This window comes from Musca autumnalis, unplaced genomic scaffold, assembly GCF_047663935.1.
Source record: "Musca autumnalis isolate F117 unplaced genomic scaffold, ASM4766393v1 scaffold_1, whole genome shotgun sequence".
Lineage (NCBI taxonomy): Eukaryota > Metazoa > Arthropoda > Insecta > Diptera > Muscidae > Musca > Musca autumnalis.
Genome location: NW_027411644.1, coordinates 207,640,397 through 207,662,456, shown reverse-complemented (window position 1 = coordinate 207,662,456; position 22,060 = coordinate 207,640,397). Strand labels below are relative to the sequence as shown.

General features: G+C 38.3%; 2 protein-coding genes across 3 annotated transcripts in view; one reads left to right on the top strand and one right to left on the bottom strand.

The window, feature by feature from the left end:
• Nucleotides 1–22,060, top strand: part of chp (leucine rich repeat containing G protein-coupled receptor chaoptin) — a 68,918-nt gene that overhangs the window by 27,855 nt on the left and 19,003 nt on the right. The window contains exons 6-10 of one of the 2 annotated variants that reach the window (XM_073959981.1): nt 10,519–10,653; nt 10,714–10,942; nt 10,999–11,217; nt 11,281–11,367; nt 11,433–11,567. In XM_073959981.1, coding sequence (XP_073816082.1) covers nt 10,519–10,653; nt 10,714–10,942; nt 10,999–11,217; nt 11,281–11,367; nt 11,433–11,567 — 805 coding nt within the window. The remainder of the gene's footprint in view (nt 1–10,518; nt 10,654–10,713; nt 10,943–10,998; nt 11,218–11,280; nt 11,368–11,432; nt 11,568–22,060) is intronic. The other variant, XM_073959982.1, reaches the window with a different exon arrangement.
• Nucleotides 14,191–21,002, bottom strand: LOC141389006 (uncharacterized). Its single transcript, XM_073959983.1, has 4 exons — nt 20,655–21,002; nt 20,382–20,552; nt 14,985–15,800; nt 14,191–14,917 (listed from the first exon to the last, which is right to left on the bottom strand). Exons 1-4 carry the CDS (start codon nt 20,859–20,861, stop codon nt 14,363–14,365), a joined length of 1,749 nt encoding a protein of 582 aa, XP_073816084.1. The 5' UTR covers nt 20,862–21,002; the 3' UTR covers nt 14,191–14,362.

Here is a 22,060-nt window from a genome sequence, read left to right as displayed (position 1 = left end):
ATTCAGGATACGTCCATGCCCATAGGCACAACCGCGCCAAAAATTCTGTTCATGCAGCCTTAGGGCACTACGAGTTGCCTGACACTTAATGCTGAGGCTCAGAGGTCTTAGGTTCAGCATTGCGTTCAGAGCAGCTTGGGGTGTGCTCCTGGTGGCTCCAGTTATGAGAATCGCGGCAGCCCTTTGCACCTTGTCAAGTTTGCTGAATGTCGATTTTTGGCGCAGTGAGTGCCACCAAACAAGAGAACCATAGGATAAGACGGGTCTAACCACGGTGTTATACAACCAGTGTATAATCGATGGGTTTAGACCCCAACTTTTCCCAATAGAATTCTTGCATGAATAAAGTGCAATCAGTCCTCTCTTCGCCCGCTCCTCAGCATTCCTGTTCCATCGGAATTGGCAGTCCAGGATTGTACCAAGGTACTTTGCCTCGGGCGAGAGCTGAAGCTGCACTCCATCCAGTGTCTTAGTTGGATTTACTCCAAGGCCGTTAGCCTTAGCCCAGCGCGATAGCGTCAATAAGGCTCCTTGCATAAGCTCCGAAATGGTTGACGGAAACTTACCGGAAATCAGTAGTACTACGTCGTCCTTGATTAGCCGGCTCCGTCAGAATATTGTTTATAACAATTAGCCACAGTAACGGTGAGAGCACTCCACCCTGGGGGGTGCCTCTAGTTACTGTTTTCCTAATTTTTGTCTCCCCAATATTGGAGTTTATAATTCTGCTTTCTAGCATATTATTTATCCAACAAGTTAGGGTTTCGGGTGTGTTAACTTTTTAAGTGGGAGTTTTATGGATTCAGGTTCTACATTGTTGAAAGCTCCTTCTATGTCTAGAAAGCAGCCAAGGTAAAGTTTGAATTTTCCATGTTGCTCTCAATAAAACCTACCACCTCATGCAAAGCAGACTCCACAGATTTGCCTTTGATATATGCGTGCTGCGAGTTGCTTATAGAGGCGATGTATACATGACTCCTTATCTACAGATCGATCAGTCGTTCGAGAGTCTTAAGGAGAAAGGATGATAGGCTGATTGGTCTGTAGTCCTTTGGTGCAGAGTGACTAGGTTTTCCCGCGTTGGGAATGTAAGTAACATTTACTTCTTTTCACAGACCCGGTACATGCGAGAGTGTCAAACACGCCCTATAGATCTCCTCCAGGATTTGATATAAACGTGGCGATGCAAATTGAAGCATGGCCGGCGTTAAACCATCCGGTCCAGGTGACTCATATGGCTTGAAGGTGTTGACAGCCCATTTAATCTTATTTCTGCCAACCACCTTGCCAATGAGATCCAAATCCATAGGCTCTTGAATTTGGAAGTCGTCACACTTACTGTTGACTCAACTTTCGCGGTTATAGGCATCCAAAGATTTTATGCTTTGATGTCGAAAGGGATCATGTTGTCAGAGCCATATCTTCCAAACCGCTATGTAATTTGAGTTACTCTCGGAGGCAAAGTTGTAGTAGCTCTTGTCATAAAGAACACAAATTGTAGACAAATAAAATCCGTCAAAAACGTCAAGGTCAATTTTTTTATAATTTTTTCTAGAATTTTGTTCTCTATATGTATGTAATCGTACCTCTCATAAAATTTCAAAAAATTGAGGCAGTTACGAAAATCCCGCATAGCTACCTCATGTGGGTAGTTACAAAGATCTCATCTCAATCTTACAAAAAATGATATGAATTAGAACATAACTGTCAAAAAAACAAAACGGTGCATAGTACAATGTTCATTTCAAGTCTAAAAATATATAAGTTATATTATTTAATCAATAAGAAATTTAGTCATCAACACACAGGGTGCAATGTACCTATAGGTAGGTATATATGAACGGTTCTTAAAGATGAAAATAGCAAATAAGTTTAGAAAATATAAGATTTTTATACTTTCTTCTCTGATTCTGGTCCTTACGTAACAAACTGTTCAAGATTCAAGAATGCAAACAACCTCAAAAATGTATCTAAGATCTCAACCAAGAACTTTCGGAAACATATGAACTGCCAAGTACTGTTCGTCAACCCCCCATACCAAGTGCGGATATTATTCGAAAGTCCGGCACAACTTTCGAAAACGATATCACTGTCGAAGGATTGGCAAATGTTTTTCGGGTGTACACAAGCACGTTGTTCTTTTGTTCGTCAAAAGTTTAAAAACGATATAATTTTCGAACATTTTGCGAATGTTTTTTCTTACAATTGTTTCGAGAAACATTTTTTACTTCGGAAATTTTTTACGTTTTAAAAAATAATTTTATGTAGTTCGTGAAAAATTCCCATTTGCCTTTTTCAAATATTTTCGATATAAATGCTACTTATAATATTAACAAGAAGTGGTGATAAACGCAACATATAGCTTGGTTACAAATACAAGACAACAACGTTTATAAACTGTTACACGCATTGAATCGCAATCATTACAAAGAAGAAAAGGTACATAAAAGGAAAATCAAGAGACGTCAGATAAAGTTAAACATGTCATAAAATCGAAACTCCGCCAAAAATGCTTTTTCGGCACTATCGTAAAAACTATCATCTTTCATTCGCTAATAATATCATTAACGACATTCGAATTCGAAGGTTTTCCTGCCACAAACTGAGCGACGAATGAATCGTTTTTAATTCGTTCTCGAGTGTCGTTTTCGAACAAAATATCCGCAAAACTATCGAAAAACATTCGAAAACGGATCGTTTGCGATAGCAATGGTATGGGGGGAAGCTCAAAAATCGATTATTAGCATAGGAGAACGTTACAAATATTGATTTTTTGTGAATTTCAGCTTAAAGAAACATTCCCAGTATTTCCTATCTTCTAGAAAGTTGTTTATTGAAACCTTAGGTACAATTCTTAGTTGAATGTATCCTTAAATTTTTGATGGTTTGCAAAAGTATACAAATTGAATATTTTCTAAAGGTTTTTGCTATTTTCATATAGACGTTCATAGACAGTTCGTATGTTCCAGGTATTTATTGAGATCTTACCAAAGGATTACACATGCAAGTAACTTGCAGACAGTTGTGTATACATATTATAGTCGAAACTTCAATTTTTTTCGAACTGACACTTGCATGTGTAAACGTTCGGTAAAAAATTGAAGTTACTTTCAAAGCACTTACATTGATTACTGACAAGGAAATTTTGTCGGCAGTGAGGTTGTTAGTTGGTGTGGCAGTGAATATGTGTGAGTGTATTGGTATTTTTCGAACTGCCACTTGCATGTGTAAACGGGGGGTGAGGTACATTTCTGTAGTTGATTGTTTTCTTGAATTTTGAACGGTTTAGTATCTATGGGCCATAAACAGAGAACAAATTTGACCTCTAAGAACCTTCTTTACGGGGTTCGTATTTTCTAAAAAAATCTTTATTGAGATCTAAGGTACATCTTTTTTGTTGGCTGTTTGCTTAAATTTTGATCGATTTGATATCTATAGACCAAAAACCGAGAAAAAAATATAAAGACAAATTGACCTTGACGTTTTTGACCTTAAAGACTACAATTTGCGTTCTTAATTTAGCCTATACTCGGTGGAGATGAAGGAATGTCCACATTTGTTTGGGACGCGTTTGGTAATAGCAACCTGTCGATGTCTTCCTCGAAAATGACATTTAACGTTCTCTCGAAATATTGCTTCCATGCCTCTAATTGGGCAGTGGTGTCCGTTGAAAGCTTTCACTTATCATCAAGGATTGGGTAATTAACGTGTCCACTAGGGTGGTTTTAAAAAATCGATGTCGTATTTTTATACCCTCCACCATATGGAGGGTATAATTAAATTTGTCATTCCGTTTGTAACACATCGAAATATTCGTCGGAGACCCTACAAAGTATATATATTATTGATCAGCATAAAATTCTATGTCGATTGGACCATGTCCGTCTGTCCGACCGTCCGTCCGTCTGTCTGTTGAAATCAAGATACAGCTCGCAATTTTAAAGATAGAGAGTCAAAATTGTGTACAGAAGTTTTTATTACTTGCAGGATGGTTGGTATTGAAAATGGGATATATCGGTCCACGTTTTGATATAGCCCCCATAGAACGGTACCTCCCGATTTTCGGTATTTTTAAGGTTTTAGCTTCATTATCCTACCAAAATGGCTGAAATTTGGTACTTAGTCTACGTTGGTGGTATAAAACTTTCCCCCAGAACTTTGTCGGTATCGGTCCATGCCTTCATATAGCCCCCATAGAACCGTACCTCCCGATTTTCGGTATTTTTAAGGTTTTAGCTTCATTATCCTACCAAAATGGCTGAAATTTGGTACGTAGTCTTCTTTAGGGGTATAAAACTTTCCACCGGAATTTTGTCGGTATCGGTCCACACCTTCATATAGCCCCCATAGAACGGTACCTCCCGATTTTTGGTATTTTTAAGGTTTAAGCTTCATTATCCTACCAAAACTGGCTGAAATTTGGTACGTAGTCTTCTTTAGGGGTATACAACTTTCCCCCAGAATGTTGTTGGCATCTGTCTACACCTTCATATAGCCCCCATAGAACGGTACCTCCCGATTTTCGGTATTTTAAAGGTTTTAGCTTCATTATCACACCGAAATGGCTGAAATTTGGTACTTAGTCTACGTTGGTGGTATACAACTTTCCCCGAGGACTTTGTCGGTATTGGTCCATGCCTTCATATAGCCCCCATAGAACGGTACCTCCCGATTTTCGTAATACTGAAGATTGTGACGTCAATATCCGACCGAAATGGCTGAAATTCGTTATTTCGCCTTCCAAGAGTTATAAAATATTCCAGAAGTGTATTATCAGTATAGGTCCACGTCTTCCTATATCCCCATAGAAGCGTACTTCTTGATTTTCGGTATTTTTTAAGTGTTAGCCACATTCTGTTAACGAAATATAGGAAATTTGGTATTTAGTCTTCTTTGAGCCTAAAAACTTTCCGTCAGAAATCTGCCGGTATAGATCGACGTTTTGAACTAGCCCCCATAGAATGGTGCCTCACATTGTTTAACCGAAATTGCTGAAATTTAGTATTAAGTCTTCTTCATACACGAAAGGAAACTAATTATTCCATTTTACTTCAATACAACTCGTGGTGGAGGGTATAACAAGTTTGGCCTGGCCGAACTTAACACCGTTCTTACTTGTTTAGTTTTTAATTTTGTTAGATTTTAATATTGCCAAAGTTTGATCACAATGCTAACACGTGCCATTGGGCCTCAAAGTTTCCATGGGACCTATATATAGCAAATATAAAAATCCGAGCCGATTTTTAAATTTTTTGTAGTACTACTTCTTTAGTCACCATAAAGAACTGGTAACATTTTTTCATCGATTAGACAATATAGAAAGTTCGATGCCCAGTGGCACGTGTTAACATATTTCGATTGTGCTCAAACTTTAGGAATCTTAAAATTTTACAAAAATAAACACTTTAGGGGGTTGCCGCCTAAAAAATCCGACATTGATTTTTTCCTTTGAGTTAAAACCAGCCTATCATGAACGGCAATTCTCCGTGAATTATTTCACTTTCTCCCTTAAGTTGCAACGGCGGAAAGACAAAACTCACGGGGAAATTTCATTCATGATAACCCCCGATATCTCTTATTATATTAAATAGATCTTTTGTATGGCCCCTGTGTGCTGCTTCTTGTGCGGAATTTGATAGCTTGTCTAGAAAAACGTTTTTGTCTTGCTTGGTTTGCGTTTTATTTTTGCATTAACATTTCTGATTTGTTCATCTAGAGATATTATGGTGATGTCATTGGTAAAAGATAAAAACCGAATTTTCACGTTTAATCTTTCCCGAGTAAAACCCCAGTATTGTTCGGACATCCACTCCTTTCTCTCTCGCTTCTGATAACCAAACAAGCTTTCACATGCATTTTTCAACTGGATTTTTAAGTTATTCCAAATTTCCTTGGGTATATTTTCATATTTTAGCTTTATCCCAGCAAAATTTTATGGAAGTGGTTCCATTAGATGCCATGATTTCACTGGATCTTTTGCATTGGTTCAAATGAAGTCGTGAAAGATCCGATCTTTTCATTAGAATTTAAACCCATGCAAAGGAAGTCGTGAAAGATCCGATCTTTTCATCAGCATTTGAATCATTATTACAGATCACTACAAAAAAAAAAAAAAAAACAAATCGATTTGTACATCCCTACATGTAGCGACATCAAAACAAAAGAGTATACATTTCCAAAAATTTTGTTATAAAATTACAAATTAGATGTAGGTTCTAGAGTTGGGCAATCTCGTTCAATTGAACGATCCGGATCACAGTCCTCGTTCAAAGGCGAATGAGTAACATCATAAAAATCAACCTGTGAAATTAAGTATACGCAGTTTTGTCAAAGAAACTACCGGTGTCCATTAAACGAGATAGTGATCCGGATCGTTCAATTGAACGAGATTGCCCAACTCTAGTAGGTTCACGAACTAGAAATTTTTAAAGGAGTGCTGTTGGAGTCCATGTCGAAATCTGAACTGGTGATGAGAAGATAATAGAAAAGCTTTTGTAAGATGAAACAAAATCAGTGGCTGAGAGTGGACGAAGTAAACTCTGTTGCGGTGCAGCGGCGGTGTTTAGACTGCCTGTCGCTTGCCAAACACATCGTTCCCGAAGTCTGGAAAATAGGCCAGCTACTGAAGCCCGAAAAGGATGCCAGCAAAGGTGAATCTTACAGGCCGATTTTGTCGCCCGTAGCAAGGACCCTTGTGGCTTTAATTCTTCCACCATCAGAAATAACTTTCCAGTTGCCGATCAATAGCATAGGATCCATAAGCAGCACAACAACTGCGCTGAAGGCCATCTCCATATTAGCCGAAGACTCACTCAGAGCAAGCTGTGCGATAGAACAGTGATAGTGACACTTGATTTAGCAAAGCCCTTTGATATTGTCAAGCACCCTCGTTGTTTGATGCCATCGAGCAGACTACGCACTGCCCAAGTTTGAAACGTTGGATAATAAATTTTAAGTGTGGATGACAGTAGTACGTAGAATTTAGGATCAAGAAGTCCAAGACCCGTAGACTGAAGAAAACCTCTTCTGAATTCCAAACGCTGCAGACGGCATTGAGATCGTAACGTATGCGAATGATTGTACTATCTTGGCGTCAGGTGCCTTCCCTGACGACATTTGTGATCTTACCATTTTTTCCACGCGAGGAATATGCAAATACCAGCCAATAAATCTACGGCCTCTCTGTTTACTACCTGGGCGGCCAAGTTGGGAACAATAGAGTTGAATGTCATGGTCGATGATAGCAGAATTCAGACCACAGGCCCAGGCAGCCAGGGGGTCTTCATAATCTAGAAAGAGAAGTCTAACGTTACAAGAGAGAACCTCGATCAACAAGCCTTTCAACCAGGTTTAAGTAGCATTCACACGAATGCAGTCGCGGATGCAGTAAACAGTTATCGTGTGAATGCGGTCCTTGGAGAACATCCACCATCTATCGCAGCTGAGACAAACCAGAGTAGTTTTGGGTCAATACTCTCGGGGTGGTGCAGCCGTCAAAATTCCTATAGGGCAAGTACTGATGACACCGTGGAAAACATCTGCCCAGCATACAGCACAAGCCCCCACGACACACTGCTCCTTTTCAATTGCCCTACCAATCCTGCTAAGAAACTTAAGTTTTCAGCTTTGTGGTTACAAACCATATAAATAGCGAAATAGCCACATTCTTACGACTGATAGACCCAGAGTCAGATTAAGCAGAAAAATGAGAATACAAACATATTAACCCTTCGTTGGACACCAATATTGTTTGTCATATTCGTAACACATGAGTCTGGCCAGACCCATATAATTATTTAGATTTTTTTAGTAAACTTAATTAACATTTTCATATTAAAAGTTGTAGAATATGTTTAAAGGACCCTAATCTTTAATGAATAATCCTTATTTGTCAAAAAACATGCCGAAAAACTATAAATTTAAATGATATTATGAAGTTAGTAAAACAGGACATATGCCTACGAAGTAAAAAAATCGTAGTTTTCTTGTCTCTATACTCGAAAATCCTATTTATACTTCATTTTGAAGTACTATATCTTAGTTTTGGCCTATTATTCAGAATGAAGAGTGTCTATTTTATAACTTTACAGCTTATTGCAGTGAAATAACGATGATATCAAGAGGTAAATAAAGGCATATATCCTAAGTATTTTCTTATAATTCATGTGGATAATCCTATATTTGGACCAATCCACCCCACAAAAAGAGCAGAAAAGCTAAGTAATGGGTTTTATTAGTCCAGTTATGTGTATAATTGTCTAGAATACAAGCGTAACCCTATTTGCAAGGGATTTTTTAGGTTGTGGTACATTCACTGATTTCAAATCCATATCCTGCTTTTGCGACCTTTTTATGTGCAATTTTGAAGACATGGTAGGGTGAAATGTGACAAGTTTCATAAAAGGTCATTCAATTTGTCAAGTAATGTAGGAAAAATCAAATTTTAAGAAAAATGTCGGAAAATTTTCAATAAAAAATGGGTGGGGTCTGGCCAGACTCATGTGTTACGAATGTGATATGTATGTGAAAAAATCCTTGTAGCTCCCTTTCTGGTGATCCTTCTGACTTCACGTTTCCTTCATTTAAAAGGTAAGAAAATTTCACGAAGCTACCTGGAATCTCAGGTTCATAGCTTTATCGCAACCCAGTTTAAAATGCAACATAAAATGAAAAAGGCCTGGCCAGACTCTGGTGTCCATCGGAGGGTTAACTACTGTCACAACAACGAGAACAAACTGCAATTAGTCCCAATTTACATTGGGCGAGTTTACTTGCGGCAATTGTCAGTTTGTAGGTGAGAGAGGGTGCTGAGAGGCAAAGGGTTACCATATGCCGCACCTCTCTCTCCTACAAAATGACAATTGCCGCAAGTAAACTCGCCCAATGTAAATTGGGACTTATATATGTAAACTTTATGATGATAAATAAATTATAGTTATTTCATTAATTCCTTTGAATTAATAAAATAAAAAAAATTAAAATCATTTTTCAATACATCATTTTCCATTTTCCGAACAAGACGTGAAAATTACATGCCAAAGGGTTGGTGAAAATGACATGCCAAAGATTAGTGAAAATGCTATTCTTGGGAATTGGTATAGATGCCATGCCAAAGAATTGTTGAAGATGCCATTCCATCGAGTTAGTAAAGATGACATGCTTAGGATCTGAAAATGAATTGCATCTTTTGGGGGTCACGCTCTTGTAAAAAGAATGAGTGAAGATGCTGAAAAAATGACATTCCATTTCACTTGCACCCATGCTTGAATAGCATCTTTGGCATCGAACATTTTGCTGGGATGTTGTTTATTTTGGCGGATAGCTCCCCAGCAAAATAAATTGGAAGCAGTGCAATGTGGACTAGTTCTGTCACGGCATGTTTTGATGCAGTTCAAACGGAGTCGTGAAAAAGGCACTCCAGTCCTCACATTTTAACTGCATTTGGATGCAATCCAAAGAATCACATCCACTTGTCACATTTTAACAACATCCGGATGCAGTTCAGCGGAGTCGTGAAAAAGGCACTCCGTTCGCTACATATTATTAGCAGTTGTTAGAGATCCCTACTTGTACATAAATCAGTTTGTACATCTCTACAGGCAGCGACATAAATTTTCCAATAAGAGATAAGCGTGTTAAAATTTCCAAAAATTTGCTATTACAAACTACAAAATATTTAATTTGTGAACATTTTTCCGGTAACTCACGAGAAGAAAATTTCCCAATGGAGTGCTGTTGGAGTACATGTCGAAATCTTAACTGGTGATGGGAAGACAACCCATTTAGCAAATGAAAGAAAAACTGTTCAGCTTGGAACAAATGGAGAGCGGAGGAAACACACATGTTTGCGATTGAATTCAATGGAGAATTTTCATAATTTGTGTTAATGTAATAAAGTTCTTAATATGTTTGTTTTACACAAATAATGGATTTTATTTTTTCTGGCATAGTTTGTAATGGCTTGCACAATTTTCGCAGAATGCCTGTATCTAAACACGTGCTTTGGACTGCCTCCTATTCTACCCCAAAGGGTTAGTTAAAATGCAATGCCAAAGGGTCAGTTAAAATGCAGTGCCAGAGGGTCAGTTAAAATGCAGTGCCAAAGGGTCAGTTAAAATGCAGTGCAATGGAGTGCCTCTTTCGGTAGTCACGCTCTTGTAAAAATCATGGGTGAAAATGCATAATATGATGCACTTCCAGATCACTTGTACATATCATTTAACTGCCTCTTTGGAGGCAAACTTTTTGCTGGGTCATTACGTACAGCTTCATCATTGAGATTTTTAACTTCAAACTTTTTCGCAGTTCTGACAAAGACATTTTTCATAGGTCTGATGTTTATGCAGGGCTAACACAGGAGTAAGTAGTGATCACTTCCTATTTCAGCGCTTCTTTTGATTCTAACATTACAGCAGATGTTAAACAAATCTCTTATAGAGAGCCTGATTCATATTGCCTTGACAATGATTGCGATAATGCTTATCAATATTGAGATGTTGCTATTATATTTCTTTACAGGGTGATAAGTATGCGCGATAATAAAATCAAAATCGAACAACCGATGGAAACATTCAATGCCATGCAATACACCCTACTCAAGTTGGACTTGAGCGGCGATCAAAATGATCCGACAAATTTACAAACATTACGCAAGTAAGTTCAATCTCTCCCCCATACACTGTCAAAAATGTCTTTTTATTCATTTGTAAAAAGTATGACCAGAATGAGGAATATGCGCTCACTGTCTATGTCACGAATGAGCGCCACATCAATTGGCCCGGATGATTTTAAAGATTTCGGTGTTGAGTTGGAGGACTTGCAAATAGTACGGGCTAGCTTAACCAATATTCAGGCACATGCTTTCAAGCATGTTCGAGGCCTGAAACGTTTGGATTTCAGTGAGAATAGTATACAAAGTATAGAGAATGATGCATTTGATGAGGTATGTTTTTGACTGAGGAATTGATAATTTGAATTAATAATTTCTACTTTTTTTAGATTGGCCACTCTTTAATATCGCTGAAAATTGCCCATGGTTTTTCGGGTACTTCTTTGCCGGCTGAACCTCTGCGCCATTTGACTTCGCTACAAGAATTGGATATGAGCAATAATAAAATACAAAGTATGAGCGATACAAGTTTTCACTTTTTGAAAAACCTCCGACTATTGGAATTGCATGATAATCGCATTGAACAAGTTATGAAGGGGACGTTTCAGGTGGGTGATATTATCCCTTAAACTGAAATATTTATATTTTTATGTCCTTTTTTTTGTTTGCAGGGCGATATCCACTCCAAGTTGGAAGAAATTTCCTTCCGTTTCAATCACATGACTCAAATATCTCAGCATACATTTTTCGATTTAGAGGTAAGAGGGGGAGTTGAATGTGTTCCGATCTAAAGTAGTTTGTTTAATACTTCTATTTATTTTAGGCTTTAAGAAAATTGCATTTGGATGATAACAAAATCGAACGTGTAGAACGTCGTGCCTTTATGAATCTGGACGAATTGGAACATTTAAGTTTGCGCGGAAACAAACTAAACAATCTTGCTGAAGAATCTTTTCAGGTAAGTGTAGAATTTGAACGGAATTCGTATTATGATAATTTTAATGCCGATTGATGAGTGTCAACCATGACGCAGCACCTTACAGAATGTCGTGATTACGAGCATCCGACAATACACCACTAAATTTTTCAAGTGTGGCTAATCCCCCGGCGTCATTTTGGCTTTAGTTTCCCGAGTATTTTATCAATGTAAGGCTTCTCTACAAGTGTATAATATGACTTGGGTATGCGACGATAAGTATCAGGTCTGCCATTGTCGCTCCTCAACTGTCCGAACAAGTACTGCAATGAAATCACGCAATTCTTATGCCTTGTTGGCCTCTTCACAGTCTGTATGGACTGTGATTTTGCCAGGTCCCCGGCGGTTATAGTAGTAGGAGGGTAGTCTGTCGTCACAACCGTACGGGTTACGGCAGAATACCCTCCCTCACTCGACGTGGGAATTTTATTAATTTGGAAATCCTTAACCGTTAAGTGAGGATATTTTCTTTCGAATCTCCTCACAAACTTTAGGTTTTTCCTAATCAATTTAAATTCCCTTTCGGTGATGGTCTTGGGGTCCTTATCAACAAATCGCCCACAATACGAGATTGCAAAGCGATAGTCTTTCCTATCCATAGCCTCTTTACTAGCGCGTTTTGAGGTTGAGGGTTTTTGCGACTCATCCATGACCTCCATGGTTGCGTCACACTCTCCGACAACTTCATCAACCGCAGTTTGTCTAAGAAGCTGCGAGGGTTTTTCTCCTGAACAAATTGGAGGAACGATTTTCTCGGACAGAGGTGACGACTCAGCTTGACCTGTGGAGGGAATAATGGTGATTTCCATTATTTCTTCCTCGTTGGTTAGAGTTGAGTCATTTACCTCGTCGACCTGTTCGTCATCTAAGTTTCTTGGTGTGAGAAAGTTCTCATCTATCTTGGATAGGAGGACCCTACTCTGTCTATTTAGACTGTCATTTATAATGTCTAAAGTAGGGCTGTCGACCTTACCCCTGGTTGGGGTACCACGCGAAGTGGGGGTTTTTTTAAAGTTCTGTTATCCATGAGCTATATAGTTTAAGGGAAGGATGGAGGTCAACCGTGGCATTGCCTCTTTACCACGGTAAGGGCATTGACAGAAGAACAGGTTCGTTACTCGTTGATTCGCCCAGGTGTCAACGAGGCTCCGTTCGAATACAGTTTTAGGTACCCCACTGCAAACCTTAAAACACCGATAGGCACGAGTAACACCTTGGTGCTGGGGGATCTCTGATGGGTAGGAGATCACTACCTGGATAACCTTTGGTCAGCCGCACTTTCTCGCACTCAAAAAAGTCAAGTAAAACGGAGCTCTGCTAGTCCGTTTAAGATGCCATATCGAGTACCGAGAGATTGCGACCTAAGCCCCTGTATCGCGTCAAGATTGTTACCTCTGACAGGGGTACTCACCTCTGCCGCATAGATTGGCGTAGATTTAGTGACGGAAATTTGAATATTCCTCGAGTGGGAAAATAGGAGTTCAGGCTTTCACAAATGACATCAGGGAAGGTACCTGTCACCAAACTTACTGTCACCAAGATCGTACAATAATAAGCATACCTAACGATTTAAATGCTGTGGAAGGATTCCTTGGAGAATCCGCTTTACGGCGCTTCGACTTATTGTTCCTAAATTTCACGTACGACTGGCTTCCACACATACATATAATTGATTGTCCAACGTTACAAACATGGGCGGAGGGTAGTCTGCTCGATGCCCTCAAACGATGTGGAGTGCTTGACACAGTTGCACATGTTGCACCTCTTAAATTGAGTTAACTACTTGTTCCACTTATGTTCACCGACCAACCTTTAACCCCCAGTGTCAGCTCCCTGACTCTGGGTTCACTGATCCCGTCGCTTCTGATGGGAAGTCGATATATGTCGAGCGGCTGAAGCAATGATGCTGTCTCAGAACTTCCTTTCTGCAACCTGAACATCAGGAGGGTTGGGCAGATCCTTGAAGCGGTGAATAGTGATCTCTCTGAAACTAGCTTTCCATGATTGATGAAAGTGCGGCGTTCAGAGGTAATGAAATTGGGCGGTCTGCTGATGGAAACAATTATGGGGAGATGATCTGACCCAAGGGAAACGACGGGTTGCCAGGTGACGTCATTTATCAAACGAGGTGACATGTTGATTATATGTGGCGAACTGTGACACTCTCCGCTAATTCAGGTAGGGGCGTCCGAATAGACCGTGCAAATCGTAGAGCTATTAATCAGCTCAGCCAGCACTATGGTCGTTTCCAAGGACCCAATGCCACAACTCATGATGAGCATTAAAATCCCCGAAGACCAGTCGGTTATGACCTTCAAAATGCGGGACTATCACCATGTTTATACACATGTACACTGTGTGTTGTTGTTGTAGCAACATTTAAACCTACGTAGAAGCATAGGTTTAATGCTGGGTTGGTTCCGAGTCAATCCGGTACGAAAGAACCCGCTGCCGTGGGATTGTACACTGTTCCGACCAGGTGATAATTGAGGAAAAATAGTTCATGGAGCCCTCTTTGATGTCGAAGAATCTCCACTAAAGCTTTTTCTACTAAGATGTTCATGGGAAACATCTTGTAGGCACTTAGAAGAATAAACAGAATTGATTAAAACTAATTGCACAAATACGTATGTATATATTTTTAAAATTATAAATATGGCTTAAATAAATTATATATTGATATACATATACATATATGCATATCTTTATTCTATTAAATGCTTAAAATCTATTTTTATGAAAAGAAAAAATATCAAACTTACTTCCATTTTTGGAATCTAATCACTAATATTGTGAACAAACATAGCATGCATATTGTATTCCTTCGATGTTGCAAATACATCATGACAAATGAAACATTTCCATTGGTTGGTGAATTCGCCGGAAGAATTTATATCATCTATGGGTTCTGATTTGACAGTTGCCTGCATTGATTCTAAGTCCTCATTAAGTGTGGGAAACAGTAATTCAGAATCATCATCATTTGAATATTTCAACGATTCAGGACGACGTTCCACCGGCCTTCCCCAAGCGGGAGAGGTATTATTGCTAATAAAATCGTTTGGTTTATGTATGATGTGTTTTGCAATACCAGCAACGGGAGCAGTTCTAAATGCTATGGGTACGGGGGGAGGTGTATGTTTCTTTATGCTATTCGATGATTGTGGTAAATCGGGCAACAGTAGTTCACTGTCATCTTTAGCAATGTCCTTTCGGGCAAATAATTCTGGTAGGTTGTGAATGCGCATATGAGAGTTGCTGGAGCGATAGTTTGAAAATACCTTGTGGCAAATGTTACAAGAGAAAGTGCCATCGGGATTTTTTGTTGAACTCTGTAGAGGGGAAACATATGATAACTAATAAATTATTGTTCAGTGGTTAAATGTTGCCTTCACTTACCTTCCTATCCTTGTAGTAGAATCTTTTCTTTTTGCGAGGCGGGGCAAGTACATGCATTGGCGGGTGGTGACTCATGCTACTCATTGTCTGATGTGGCAATTTCCACGTCAATGAAGGTTGACTAAATGATGCCAATTTTGTCGAAGGAATTGTACGATTAATATAAAATTGTTTCATTACCGAACGAAAACTGATGCCATGCACCGAAGGCATGTGTTCCCGCAGCACCTTCGGTGAATGTGGAAACTCTTTGCCACATATGAAACAATAAAAATAACAATCACTATTGGACCAATGTTGCAAAATACTTCGATTATCTTTGAAAACCTGCCAACAATTCAAACAACGAATATTCTTTTCATTATTCACACAAATAAGACGTCCACGTCTCAAATGTTTCGGCAGCAAACGTTTCTCGAAGAGTTTATTACTTGAAATGTTCAGATGTTCCACTTGATGTTCGGCCAATAACTTTGCGCTAGGAAACTTCAATTCGCAATATGGACATGACACTTCATCGGTGTCATCTGTTGCATCCAATAATGATTCGTTTGGCGAAACCGATCTAGTTTCGGTTTGTGATACTCGAATACGTTTTATGGTACATCCATTCTGTTCTAATTTTGTTTGTATATTTTGTACCAATTTTTCGTTATGTGGCGGTTTCGGAACTTTGTCATTGTAGCCGAGTGTTGGAAGTTCCTCGGAGATAAGATCTTCAGTTGAGGGAAATGTTAACAGTTTTATGGGTGTATTTTGATTGATGTCAACATTATAGGAAGCTTTTATATATAATTTGGTTGATCGTGAAGAGTTCTAAAAAAGAAGGAAAAAAACATTTGATTTTAAGATTTTTTCATTAACTTTACTCCCAGCCTATTGGCTAAAATGTGGAATACACATTTTGTTACGATAGCAAATGTGCCTTAGGGCAAAAACTTTAAGAAAGGCAAAAACCGTTTGAGACAATTTGTATCATATTTGGTCCAAACTTTGTACTTCGTAATATTTCTTTAAAACTGCAATCAAGTTCTGAGGTGGACTATATTTTTGGTAAACTCCTTCCGCAAAATTCTGTTAAACGGCTGTTGGAGAATCGTTTTTGAATTTGTACCGACGTTAGTACTTATGGTCCTGGTTACAGTGATATATTTTTCGTAACAAGTCTATACTTCCTGAGATAATAATTAAAATCTCAAAACAAGCCACGTTAATCAATCCCACGGAGAAATATCTGTATCTTAGATTACAAGCCTAACATTAGCAATCTTTTCGAAGGTCATAATCGCCTGGTCTTGGGGGACTTTATTGCGCATCATGAAATGTGGCATTCGGCCTCGGAAACGACTAGAGGGGTACAGAGCTGGCTGATCAGATTGATAGCTCTATGTTTTGCACGGTCAATGAGGACGCTCCTGCCAGAATTAGAGGAGAGTGTTACAGTTCGCCAGACATAACCATCGTGTCACCGGGTCTGACAAATGACGGTACCTGGCAGCCCGTCATTTCTCTTGGATCAGACCATCTCCCCATAATTGTCTCCATAAGCAGAACACCCGATTTCATCACCTCTGAATACAGCACATTCGTCAATCATAAGAAAGCTGATTGGCCAGGTTTTAGAGAATTCACCAATCACCGCACAGAGGAGAAATTTGTGTTAAAACTTGATCAAAACCCCTAAAAAGCTCGTTTATAGTCGGATTGATATAAAATTTTGCACTAAGCTTATCTTCTGTACAAGGATTAATCCTATAGAAAATAATGAAAATCGGTCCAGATTTGGATGCAGCTTCCATATATATTCGCATCTGATATGAGATAAAAATGCACCAAAATCACTGAAATTTGACACATGCAACCTGAACTAGCCTAAAAAAACATTGAGCCAATTTTCAAACAAATCGGTACAGATGTATATATAGTCCCATATACATACATACATATATTTCATTCCAAATTTTATTTTTTGAAACTTACTTAAATTGTTTTTTTCTCAATTCACATGAGAAAAGCCGTGGATGTTTCTGAATAATGCAAACATATTTCATAGGTGTTGGTTTAGTGTGATAAATAAGAGTCCCGGTTATAAGACGAAACAAAATTTAGTGTGGGTAAACCTTGCAATTCCATATAAAAATATTTCATATTTTAGTTGAGAAAAATTAGATTTTTTTGGAATGGCGCAAATATGCGCAATTTTTTATGATTGGATCTGATATTTGAGACTCAAGTACATAAAACAATAGAAGAAACTATGGTCGGGAAACGACGGGGAAATAGACCTTTTCTCTATTGAAATTGTAGTAATCTTAAAAATTATCATAAAAAATTTTCATAAAGAGGATATGTATCACCATTATTAAAGAGCAAAGATGTAAAATCAATATGAAAATTTTAAATGCTAATCATGTTCGGAGAGTTCAATCGACTGCTGCATTTGATTGGATAATCTTACAAAGTCGAGGATGGTTATAGCAAATGTAGAAAAGAGTCTGGTTGCCGTTTATCAATATTTTTTTCATAAAAAACTATTTTCATATTTTGAGTTTTGAGCAACTTTAGGCCTATGTTTCCCCTCTGTGCACCGCTTCAGAGAACTGCCCAACCATTCTGATGTTCGGGTAGCGGGAAGGACGTTCCGAGACATCATCAGACCCGAAGTAAGACCAAACTTCCCAGCAGAGGCGACGGGATTAGCAAATGAGCCTGATGAGCTTCATCTGAAGAGTTGCAACATTGCTGCGTGTTTAAGTGAATTGTGGGCAACGGTTAAGTCACTCTCGAACCCCGGAAGGATGGAAGATAGGACCTCAGTCACATTTGGCGACGTTACATTGACTGACCTGAAGAGATGCGCGTGTTATTTCAATCGACAGTTTGTCGAGCACCCCGAGAATGGAAGGGCGAAGAGAAGAGTACTACGTCGCACCAGATCTCTTCCTGCCGAAGATCAACCAAACAAAGTTGACAATGGATGATGTTGCGAATGCCATCAGGAACGCTAAATCATCCAAAGCGTTGGGCCCTGATGGAATCTCCATGGTAATGCTGAAACAGCTGGATGAGCCGGGAGCGGAGTATCTCACTAAAGTTCTCAACCTGTCGCAAGCCACCCTTATTGTTCCGAAGTCTGGAAAATGGGCAGGGTGGTCCCTCTACCGAAGGATGCCAGCAAGAGTGAATTGTACAGGCCGATTTCGCTTTTGTAGTCTGTAGCAAAGACTATTGAGGCCTTAGTCCTCCCCAGCGTCAGAAATAGCTATCTAGTTGCCGATCATCAGAATGGATTCCGTAAGCGGCACAGCAAGACAATAGCGCTGCACGCCATCTCCACATATATTTTTCGAGAACTCAACCAAGAAAGGCCGTGTGATAGAACAGTGATGGTGCCGCTTGACTTATCAAAAGCCTTTGATACTGTCAAGCACTCCATGCTGTTTGAGGACATTGAGCAGACAACCCTCCGGCCAAGTCTGAAACGTTGGATAATCAATTAAATTTGTGGGCGCCAGTTGTGTATTGAATTTAGGAACAAGATGTTCACGTCCCATAGTTGAAACAGGAAGTTCCCCAAGGTGGTGGTGATATTTCGGGAACTGTTTAACCTCTAACCATGGGCGGCATAGGTGAGAACAAAGTTGAATGTCCTGGTTGATATTAGCAAAATTCCGACCACTAACTATCCCAAAATTTGGACCACAGGACATTCCTGAATATTTTCTGAAAATTGCATGAAATTAGGTTCAGTAGTATTGGAGATATAACATATTAAAAAAACAGGCGTGATCGGTTCTTTAGGTCGATTCAGTAATTTTTGTATAAAAAATTTAAATTGAAAAAAACTGGGCGTGGTAAAATTTTCTTGGGTTATGACGGCATTTGATTTTATTAAAGATATGGGATTTTTAAAATGTTAAACATGGCATAGACTATCAAATTTGATTGCCAAGCCGATGAACCCCTTACGTACGTGTGTGCTTGATAAGTGTGTAGAAGCATTCAATAAGCCTTCAATCTGCATCTTTTTTACCAGAATTGCTTTTTGACAATTTGAAAATAAACCATATTCATCAGATTGACTGGGTTTCATTTTGAAAATCAAAACTATTTTGATTTTCCTCAATCCATAAAATTCACACACACATTCTCATATTTTGAAAAATTTACACATACTAATACAAATGTTGACATCAAAATTTGATAGTGTATGGGGCGCTTTAAAGGGAATACACCGCCCCCATCGAAATTCAAGAAAAAAAAAATGAATCCAATTTTCGCCGTGAGCCATCCCTCTACATTTTAAAGAAAATCGGTTCAGTAGTTTTGCAGATGTAACATATTTTAAAAAGTGGACGAGGTCAAGTCTTTGGGTTCCAAAGACAATTGTCTCGCAAATTAATTTCCAAACCGATGCATTCGTTATTATTGTAAATATAGCAAAATAGGGCATTGGGAAAGTACCCCGCCTCCTCCGAAACTCAACTAAATTTGTAGCGTATTTTCACCGGGGGCATCCCTGAACATTCCCTGACAATTTCAGAAAAATCGGTTCAGTAGTTTTTGTAGAAAAGATTAAAATTGAAAAAAGTGGGCGAGGTCAATTTTTTTTTGCATAAAACCTAAGGATTATCCAAATCGGTCCAGCCGTTTTCAACTGATGCAATTACCAACGAACGGCATTTGATTTTTATTTATAAAAATTATAGGGGGAATGCCAATTTTCGGATAATAGGACTATATATTCCAAGTCACGAATAGAGAAGTATGCAAATCAAAAATCTCATAGGAATCCGGAAAAAACCTAATTGTGGAGGAATTCAGAGAGTTGTCTACGTCTAGACTTGGGAGTTCACAAAGTCGCAATTCTATTGACGACGTAGACCGCGAGGTGAAGATAAACGGAAATCCTGAATAAACTTGAGTGAGTCAATTGAAGGAATGGATTATATTCTGCTTCAAGGTTTTACAAGGTATTCACAAAGTATGCAAAATGTTTCGGTTGTACGATGGAAACCTTCTGGCCAATATTCACTTTCGAACTGTAAGAATGTCGATTCAAACCGAATATTGCCAGCATAAAAGTATTAGTCCTGCTTCCATATTGTGTCTGTTCATAATATTTTCGCTATAGGTTCAGACCCTATACTAATGAAGGCGTTAATTTCCTAAATATCTTTCATCGAGGTTACGCAAAGAACTGCCTATTCAGGAACTCATTATGTTGCTTGACTGTAACCATCCTTTTTTATTTAGGAAACTTTTCTAGGGTTCTATTTCTGGTTAATGTAATTGGCATATGAGGATAAGTTAATGATTTTTGCTGTAAGTTTTAAAACCGTCTTTATTTAAAGACAATGCGGTATATAAATAAAGTTTTGTTTTCTTTAAAATTACCTCAATTTCATTTAATATGCGAAAATATTCATGACGTGGTTCATCATTTCTCAGCATATTCAAAAGTTTCTTTTGATGCCGCAGTACATCCTGTATGTCTCGATACAGCGCATAGACATTTGCAATGCATTTGGGGCATATTTGTTGTGGCAGCGGATCATTTTTGTATATCTAATTGGAAGAAAAACAAAACACCAATAAGTTCATTGTGATTAAAATAAAGCGCCAAATTTCTTACATCCTCTCATCCCATCGCCACCACTACCAACTTACCACAAACGGATAAACTGTTGATATTTTACTTAATAAATCATCTAATACTCCAGGTTTTTCATTGGAGGAGGATGGTGTTTTCTTTATTGAGAATATGTCCACATTTTCCTTATCTTCACACCCACAGAACCGGCACATATTCAATGTTCGATTATCGCTCCCACCACCACCAGCTGGAGGAATATAACGTTGTTTAGGATATTCCATACCGCTTGTGAAGCAGTAAATTACGCAAATTGTAGTTTTATTTTTTAATTTTGTTTGTATTTTTGAAGTTGTAAAATCCTTTGATGTGTGTTGTTGTATGCAAAAAGTATCTTTTTTCTCTAAACAAAAATACACAGCAAACGAATCCAGCGTTGTCAGTATTGGGGATTTTTCCCCAAATTGGGGAATTTTTATTTGAAATGGGGAAAAAAAATTCGACTTGGGGAATTGGGAAAATGTTGAGGAAATCTGAAAAATCTTTGGGGATTTTTGGGGAATTTCTTTTTTGACTAATTACTTCAGATTATCTGATCTTTTTTAATTTCAGTACGTGAATAGTATTAGCGCACGCGTGACGCACAAATGATATGCATCATATACTAACTGGTCGCAGCTGTAATAATTTATGACAGATTTGAAAAGTTATCATGCGGTTCGACGACTGACAGCGTACTAGAACAGTGGGTTGAATTGAAATAACATTTTCCATCATTTCTACTGCTAAAGGGGATTTAACTGCAGAAATGGTTTCTAGATTGGTGGGCAATGATGAAATTAAACTTTATTTAACATTCATGGCTCCAATTATAAAAGAGATAAATATGCTTAGGCCCGTTATTATATCCTTTTTTTGTAGTTAAATGTTAGCCGATATCGGACAGATAACCCGTTTTATATTCCTGCAAGTTTGCTTTAATAAGAAGTGTCAGATAAATTGAAAGCAAGTTTGTGTTCCTTTTAAAATTTAAAGTGCGCCCAAAAACAAGAAAAATTTGAGAGCAAATTCGAATCAACCAATCCGATTTGAGTAAATTTTATGTATACAGACTGTTTTGCTTGAAATGGAATGGAAGATGTAATAACAAATTCCTGGTAATGCGAACTTAATTCCTTATTTTTCTTAAAATAAGGTATAACAATAAGGGATTTTAAAGAAAAGATATAAGAACGGGCCTTAATCTAAGTTTTCAAACCGATGCACACTGCAAATATGCATTTTCCCTGTGCACTCGAATATTGAAACCATTTATAAAAAATTAAGAAGATATTGAAAAAATAGTGGAATCGATCGAAAACGACTCGGCATATTTACCATGAGGAGCCATGGAACTAGGCTTTAATTTTGACTTGTACTTTTTTTGAGTAAACAATTATTAAAGTTAAAAAGACCAGTGCCGAATATCTTAAACGCTGTTAGT

Coding starts and splice junctions, on each gene's coding strand:
- LOC141389006 (XM_073959983.1), bottom strand. CDS start 20,861: ATGGAATATCCTAAACAACGTTATATTCCTCCAGCTGGTGGTGGTGGG. Junction 20,553..20,654: donor CAACAGTTTATCCGTTTGTG/GTAAGTTGGTAG, acceptor TCTTCCAATTAG/ATATACAAAAATGATCCGCT. Junction 15,801..20,381: donor GCATATTAAATGAAATTGAG/GTAATTTTAAAG, acceptor CTTCTTTTTTAG/AACTCTTCACGATCAACCAA.